Source organism: Chanodichthys erythropterus, chromosome 8 (assembly GCF_024489055.1).
Source record: "Chanodichthys erythropterus isolate Z2021 chromosome 8, ASM2448905v1, whole genome shotgun sequence".
NCBI lineage: Eukaryota > Metazoa > Chordata > Actinopteri > Cypriniformes > Xenocyprididae > Chanodichthys > Chanodichthys erythropterus.
Window position 1 is genome coordinate 47,151,844 of NC_090228.1, and position 8,906 is coordinate 47,160,749.

The 8,906-nt window shown below is 40.8% G+C and overlaps 1 protein-coding gene across 1 annotated transcript; it reads left to right on the plus strand.

The window, feature by feature from the left end:
- Positions 1–1,909: 1,909 nt before the first annotated feature.
- Positions 1,910–7,375, plus strand: LOC137025350 (uncharacterized). The gene is made up of 5 exons (XM_067393343.1): positions 1,910–2,219; positions 2,402–2,455; positions 2,548–2,679; positions 2,862–2,996; positions 7,287–7,375. The coding sequence occupies exons 1-5, from the start codon at positions 1,910–1,912 to the stop codon at positions 7,373–7,375; spliced, it is 720 nt and encodes a 239-aa protein (XP_067249444.1).
- Positions 7,376–8,906: the final 1,531 nt, after the last annotated feature.

Sequence of the window (8,906 nt, forward strand, 5' to 3'; positions counted from 1 at the left end):
CCTACTAAAAGGGATAGTTCACCCAAAAATGACAATTCTGTCATTTATTTGCTTTAAATGCACATTGCCCGCCATGCACAGTTGTCCTAAAGCAACCAGAGTGGTGAATAAGAGTAAAAGGAGAACAGGAAATGGTTGTGCATATACAAACAGTAGTATTACCTACAGTATTACCTACTTTCTACTCTGCATCTGAACCAAAACAGAAAACATTCACAGAACCAGCCTATAAAAACAATCCAATCTTTCCAATCTTTATGAAGATAAATGCTTACCATACGCCATAATAAACTCACTGCATCGATGCACTTCCACCAAAGGATATGTGCACACATTTATTTACATAGCTAATGCTGACAACAATAACTCAAGATGGAAATTTGAAAAATTCATTTAGTAAAAAATCTTCAGGATTTTCCTTGGCACTTTGGCAGGTGAAAAAAATCAATTTCTACAATGTACTTAAAGTGCTCTATTTTCACACACTAATTTTGTGTTTAATATACTAAAAATTCTTACTACAAGTGGTAACTAAATACATTTTTTTAACACAGAGATAGTATATTAAAGGCACATTTTAGATCATATTTCATGGTGTGTCAAAATAGCACAGTTGAGTACACTTAGATGTTCCTAAGATTATCTTTCATTTTTAGTGTACTAAGTAGAAAATTAGTGTGTGAAAACAGAGTACTTTAAGTACATTATAGTAGAAGTGTACTTTTTTTCACCTGGGTGTGTTTTAAAAGACTATTTTCTTTATTATATTTTCTTCTTTGTGTTCTGTAAAGCTCTACAACAACATACATTGTAAAAGATGTACAAATAAATTTAAATTAAACTGTAATATAATTTGTTTTGGATTAAAGCATCTGCCAAAAGTGTAAATGTAAAGTTGATTGAACTCTCTGACAGAATCTATGAGTGAGTAATAATTAACAAAGGTAAAAACTCAGCTCACAATATGATCCTGTAAAACAAGCCAAAGTCAACATTATCATGAGTGCATGAGTTTTTATACGTGTCATTAAATTTATTTAAGTTGATAAGTTTTGTGCATTTATTCAGTTTTACATCTGTTGATACAGGATGTTGTTGAATGTGGAGGAAAAATAACATTTAAAGGGACATTTTGTGGATTCAACACAAGTTGAACTCTATCGGCAACATTTATGGCATGATATCAATCACCACAGAAAAAAATGTCAATTCATTCTTTAGTTTAAAAAAAAAGTAAGGCACTTACAATGAAAATTAATGGGCCAAGCAGTAAACATTTTTCTGTGTAAATCTATATCCAATGTTTCCTCTTTTTTATTTTTTGTCATAACATAAAGCTGATAAACCTGGTAACTGTTGTAAGATATTCACATGGATACCAGGAGAGTGGTGTGACTATCTATACCAGAGTTCAGAAATATATCAGAGATTGAGATAATCACTGATGTGACAATAGCTAAAGTATTTCATTTAAATAAAGTCACTCAAACTTGCACATGGATGTACATTTTGAGGTAAACATTACTTACTGTAACACAGACTGTTTTATTAAGTTAGGTTCAATAAATACTATTAAAGTATGCAAATGAGAAACTCAATTCACATGACTAGAGGTTTCTGTGATTTTTCTCTTCGCATGCTACAAGGTTGCCGACCACTGATCTATAGAATTTTTTTTTTGAGAGATGAATCAAGTTATTTTCTGTTGAGATCAACATAGTGTCACAAATGTTATGTATAGAGCTAAACATCTGCTGAGCCTGGAACATTCCTTTAATTATGATTAACAATTAACTTGAATTACTTTTATTATCTGAAGCAATATAAATCATGTGTAAAAGACAGTAAACCAGGACACTATAAAAGGAACATGAGAGGCTGTGAGGATGACAGAATGAATGAATGAAGAATGAAGGCTTTAGTATGTATACTGCTGCTGTTGGAAACCTTTGTGTTTGTCGTCCAGCAGCAGGTAGATGGAGGACTCAATGAGAATGAGATCAGTCAACAGATCAGCACTGAGGACGGAAGACAGAATCCACCTCGAACAGACACTTTGAGAGCTGAAGCTTCAACTGACAGACAACAATACTGTGATCTGGGCATCCCTGACATCCATGCAGCACTGAGAGAACTGACCGCCACCGTTACAGAGCAGAAAGAAAACATCAGAGCTTTAGAGACACAACTGAGGGATGAGATGAACAAGAAAAATGATGGTACCTCACCAAAACATTCACTTTTTTATCAATAATATTAATAAAAATATCAATAAAACACCAATGCAATACATTGCATAGTGTAAATGTTAGTGTAAAGTTGTGTATATTGTGTAAAAAGAAATTATCTATTACAATTAGTAGTATAAATGTCATTAAACAGAATCTTTATTCCTTCACAGAAATCTCAAATCTTACTCAGAGTCAAGTGGAGGAGTTGAGAAAGGAAAATAGAGGTGAAAGTGTGCTTGAATGATGTTAAATCCAGAGTATAAATTCTCAACATAGAGTAATATATCACAATATTGCTTATGTTTTTCAATAACAGACAGAGAAATAGCTTTTTCAGCTGGACTGATTGAATCTGGCAGTGGATATGTTGGACCTTTTACCACTGAAATCACAATAACCTACAGGAATGTCTTCACAAACATAGGGAACGCCTACAACCCAATTACAGGTAATTATCAATGAAATGGAGTCATAAACCCTTCTGCTCCATTCAGACCTCTCTGCAGTTGTGTAATGTGTATAAGAGAATGAAATGATCTGCCATCTTTCTAAACTATTACACAGTGTGTTTGGTAATGAAGCAATAATACAGGAAACAGCTGATTCTGTATCTCTTGTTATTTGATTCAGGTATTTTCACAGCCCCACTGAAAGGAGCGTACATGTTCAGATTCTCTGTACATGGTCATGGTGGAACTGCATCAACTGCATCCATTTATAAGAATGGAGAGCATGTGGTCATGGCACATGATGATCAGACTCAGGGTGCGTTAGCCACTTCTAATGTAGTTGTGTTGATCCTGGAGGTTGGAGATCTTGTCTATGTGAGACTTTGGTCTGGCAGGAGGATATATGATAACGAGTATAACAACAACACTTTCAGTGGTTTTCTACTGTTTCCTTTAAGAGAAGATGAGTGAGATTTGCAGAATGTGATTCCAATAATTCTGAACCTTCAGCGTATGAATTAAAGGGTTAGTTCACCCAAAAATGAAAATTCTGTCATTTATTACTTACCCTCATGCCGTTTCACACCCGTAAGACCTTCGTTCAGCTTCGGAACACAAATTGAGATGTTTTAGTTGAAATCCGATGGCTCCGTGAGGCCTTCATAGGGAGCAATGACATTTCCTCTATCAAGATCCATAAAGGTACTAAAAACATATTTAAATTGGTTCATGTGAGTACAGTGGTTCAATATTAGTATTATAAAGCGACGAGAATATTTTTGGTGCGCCAAAAAACCAAAATAACAACTTATTTAGCGATGGCCAATTTCAAAACACTGCTTCAGGAAACATCGGATCATAAATTAATCTGTGCGTTGAATCTGCTGTTCGGAGCGCCACAGTCACGTGATTTCAGCCGTTTGGCAGTTTGACGCACGATCCGAATCATGATTCAATAGACTGATTCATTTATGCTCCGATGCTTCCTGAGGCAGTGTTTTGACATCGGCCATCACTAAATAAGTCGTTATTTTGTTTTTTTGGTGCACAAAAAATATTCTCGTTGCTTTATAATATTAATATTGAACCACTGTACTCACATGAACCGATTTAAATGTTTTTAGTACCTTTATGGATCTTGAGAGAGGAAATGTCATTGCTCCCTGTGAAGGCCTCATGGAGCCATCGGATTTCAACAAAAATATCTTAATTTGTGTTCCGAAGATTAACAAAGGTCTTACGGGTGTGGAACAGCATGAGGGTAAATAATAAATGACAGAATTTTCATTTTTGGGTGAACTAACCCTTTAAGATGTAGCTCATTAAGAATCATTAACATATTAACCTGTATTAATAAGGACTAATGTGTGTTTGAATTTTGGAATAGATTACTGTATAAAAGTCTGAGCTGTCTATAAATGTAACTTTATATAAACGGTTTCAGCACTGAGACAGACAGGACCCATGAATCTCACATGTGAATCAAAAGTATTTTGTTAAAGTAGTAAATCTAGAATGTTAAATAATACATTTTAAGTGTAGATTGTTACTGATCCTTGATCTCTATCTCTTTATCCTACATAAATAAATAAGAGAATAAAGAAACATTGTGGCATTTTTTCCCCCCTCATATTTTCATACTTCCCCAACAATGCTTGCTTTGAAGCATTCATGATTTCATATTTATCAATCAAATTTTGCATTCAAAGTAACTGATTATGTGGTGGCAGTTTCCAAAAATTTGCACTGCTTTATTTATAACTTGGACACCACTGTCACAGAGTCACAGCCAGCACCAACCAACACATCGTCACCAGATCTTCACGTTCCACCCACTCAATCCCCTTGATCACCTGCACCTCATTATCAGTGACACATAAAAGACACAACAACATTTCTGTCTGTACTGTGGGGAGAGGACCATGTGATTGCTGTCTGTCCCATTCGACAACCACACCCAGCGGTGAGAACAATCCAACTGCCTGCTCGTATTGCACCACTCACGAGAACGCCTGTGCATATCCTTAACTCTCATGTCTGTTTCAGCGCAAGCCCTCATCGATTCCGGCTCCACAGGGAACTTCATCAGCAACCAGATTCTCCAGAAATTAAATATACGTCGCAAACGCTGCCAACAGGATCTCCGCATTCAAACCATCCAAGGAAAACTACTGGGCCATGGTTACATTCGACATTTCTCCCCTACACTGACGCTCCGCATCGGCTGTCTTCACACAGAGGACCTGCTGCCTGGGGCTACCCTACCCAAGGGTAGGGTTTACCCACTGTCCATCCCGGAACAGAAGGACATGGAGGAGTACGTTCAGGAGGCACTAAAACAACTTTTCATCCAACCCTCTACGTCCCCTGCCGCTTCAAGCTTCTTCTTCGTGGCCAAGAAGGATGGAGGCTTGAGGCCGTGCATTGACTACCATCACCTGAACTCCCAGATGGTCAAGTTCAGTTATCCCCTTCCTCTGGTCCAGGCGGCTCTGGAGCAGCTACGTGGAGCTTGCATCTTCTCCAAGCTGGACCTGTGGAGCGCGAATAACCTCAATCGTATATGCCGGGGGGATGAGTGGAAAATTTTGTTCATTACACCATCTGGACACTATGAATGCCGGGTTATGCCATATGACCTGTCAAACTCTCCCTCCGTGTTCCAGAACTACATGAATGAGGTGTTCCGGGAGTTCCTCAACCAGTTCGTGCTGGTCTACATTGTCGACATCCTCATTTACTCCCGGAACCAGGCTGAACATCGCCAACATGTTTCCCAGGTCCTCGAGAAGCTCTGCCAACACCATCTACACCTCAAGCTGGAGAAGTGCGAGTTCCATACCACCACCATACACGTCCTGGGCTACGTCATAGACCAACACGGCATCCAGATGGACCAGAGGAAGGTGGAGACCATCTGCAACTGGCCATTTCCCACAACCGTCAAGGATCTACAACGTTTCCTGGGGTTTGCAGATTTCTACCGTCGCTTCATCCACAGCTACAGTCTCCTCAGTGCACCCCTCACCTCGCTCCTCAAGGGCTGGCCCAAGTCTCTGTCCTGGACTCCATCTGCCCGAGAAGCTTTCCACCAGCTCCAAGAAGCCTTCCTCACTGCTCTGATCCTAGTCCATCCGAACCCTGATCTCCTGTTCATCGTTGAAGTCGATGCATCCTCCACCGGGGTCGGGGCTGTGTTATCACAGCGACAGGGTGACCCACCACGACTCCATCCATGTGCCTTCTCCAAAAAGCTATCCCTGGCAGAGCAGAACTATGACATCAGGAACAGAGAGCTTCTTGCTATCAAGTTAGCATTGGAAGAGTGGAGACACTGGCTGGAGGGAGCGAAACATCTGTTCAAAGTGATCACCGACCATCGTAACCTGGAATATCTTCATGATGGCAAAAGATTGAACCCTCGTCAAGCCTGCTAGGCCCTCTTCTTCACTAGATCCAATTTCACAGTCTCCTATCGCCCAGGAATCAAGAACTGCAAAGCCTTATCCTGGCTGTATCAACCGAACCAGATAACCCCGATCCTGAACCTGTCCTCCCTCCAGCCATGATCGCCAGCCCTATCCTGTGGTCCATCAATCAACGCATCTCCCAAGCTAACCGCTCCGAACCAGCTCCGCCGGGAGGTCCTGAGGGGCTTCTCTACGTTCCACCGGTCCACCGTCAGCCCCTCAAGGACTTAGCTCACACCTCTCCTGGCTCTGGACACCCAGGCAGTTCACGTACCCAGCTCACTCCTACGGCAACACTACTGGTGGCCCTCCATGTCCCAGGATGTCTCCTGCTACATGAGGGGATGCTCAGTCTGCCGTTGCTGACACTCCTAGGAGGCTTCCTGAGGGAAAACTGGTTCCACTACCAATACCCCGTAGACTGTGGACACATCGGGGCATTGACTTCATGACAGACCTACCAGCCTCAAATGGCTTCACCTGTGTACTGCTAATAGTGGATTAATTTTCTAAGGCTTGCAAACTCATACCCCTCAAGGTTCTTCCCACTGCATTCGAAGCCGCCGAAGCCCTGTTCCATAATGTCTTCCATCATTTTGGCATTCCCGAAGACATTGTTTCCGACCATGGACCTCAGTCCATATCCAGAGTCTGGACAGCTGGAGCCAGTTCCTACCCTGGGCGGCGTATGCCCAGAACTCCCTTCGGCAGACCACCACCAGGCTCACCCCGATCCAGTGTGTCCTGGGCTCCCAACCTCCACTCTTCCCCTGGTCGGGTGAGCCCTTGGAGGTTCCAGCTGTCAACCACTGGTTCCAGCAGAGCGAGAGAGTGAGGGACTTGGCTCATGTCCATCTCCAGCATGCAGTCCAAAGACACAAACACACCGATGCCAGAAGGGGCCCCACTCCTCAGTACCAACCTGGCCAGAAGATGTGTCTCTCGATACGGGACATCCGTCTCCGGCTGCCTTGCCCCAAAGCTGAGTCCCCGGTACATAGGTCCCTTCACCATATATAGGCAGCTCAACGAAGTCACCTACCGGCTCAACCTCCCTGCACAGTACCGTATCTCATCTTCATTTCATGTATCGTTGTTAAAACCCCACACTGATCCCATGCCTTCTCCATTTACAGATCCTGGTGATGATGCGGTACCTCCTCTTCCCGACATCGCCGAAGAAGAAGCCATCTACCTGGTACAGGCAATCCTCGACTCCCGATGACGCAGTCCTCAGATTGGGAGGACTATGGCCCAGAGGAACGTTCCTGGGTCAACCAACACGACATCCTCGACCCCTCACTCAATTCCACGCTGAACATCCGGAACTCCTTACCCTCGATTTACCTGAGTCTTCCAGTGTCTTCCTCCCATCGTCTTCTGTCTCCGAACATCTGCTCCTTGTTGATTCCTCTACCTGCAAATACAAACCCTCATTACTATCAGCTAAGTGACTGTTCCTAAAGTGCTTGTTCATCTACTCACCTGCAATCTCCATTACCTGTGTTCGTGCCTCTGTTTCAATAAACACCTGTGTTCACTCACACCTGCCTCTGTCTGTGTCCTGACAACCACATTTACCAGTTTATGTATTATGGTAGATGCACAACAGTCATACATACATGACACAAAGGACAAACAAAATGCATAAATCTTGTTTATTTTGGTCTCTTACCAAATTCTGATACATTCTAAATAAAAATCTATATATTACATATTATAAAATATTACATAATTCATCAATGCCCGTTTGTTATGTATAGAGGCACTCAAAGGCTTGGAACCAACAACTTCAAACAGAAGGGGTCCCTATAAGGTCTCCTCTTTGGGAACACTAAAGTTTAAAATAAGCTCTGCATTTTGCTACTTTTGATAAGAAAGAAAGTAGCATCTTTTGAATTTAGTAGCTACACGAGAAAGTAGTGATCGGAGCAGGAATATGATTCATGTATTCTGCCCTACAAAGGCAAAGTGCAGTAACTACGCAAACACTGAAACTGAGAAAAACGCCTTTAAAGTTTTTACCCCAGCCAGTCAAACATGTTGTAGGTAGATTAGTGGTAATGCATTCATGCAATGCCTTCTTAGGAAGAAATTTTTTATAGATAAAAACCATGACCACTGATGTGACCTTTGACCCCCAAAATGTAGACACTGCATTCTGCCTTTGGATGACCTTAAACAACTAAAACAAAAACAAAGTGCAGTATCTACAAACTAAATGTGTTCATCCAACTTTCTTGTTGTGTTTCTTAATACATGTTGATTGTTTTTAATAACTTTAATATTTTTATTGATGTTTGCATGCTGTGAATGTTAAAATTGCTCTGAGAACTGGAGTAATGATGCTGAAAATTCAGCTTTGATCAGAGGAATAAATTACATTTTACAATAAATCCACATAGAAAACAGCTATTTGACTGTATTTTCGATGAAATAAATTCTGCCGTCCTCTTTCAAAACATTAAAGAAGTCTTAATTCAAACTTTTGATCACCAGTGTGTAAAATAATGCATGTGAACTAATTAGAAAATTATATATTTTAGACACTTTCCTAACACAGGACATAGGCTACTTAAATATGAAAGTTTAGGCCATGTTTAGTATAAGTTTAAGAATGATATTTTCTGAATAATTTTCAAATGATTGTGAAATTATTGAAGAAATCCTGATAACAGATACATAAACATTCACTCTTATCTGACATGCTGAAACAACGTTAATGCTTCTGTGTCCATTGTGTGACGAATAACGTC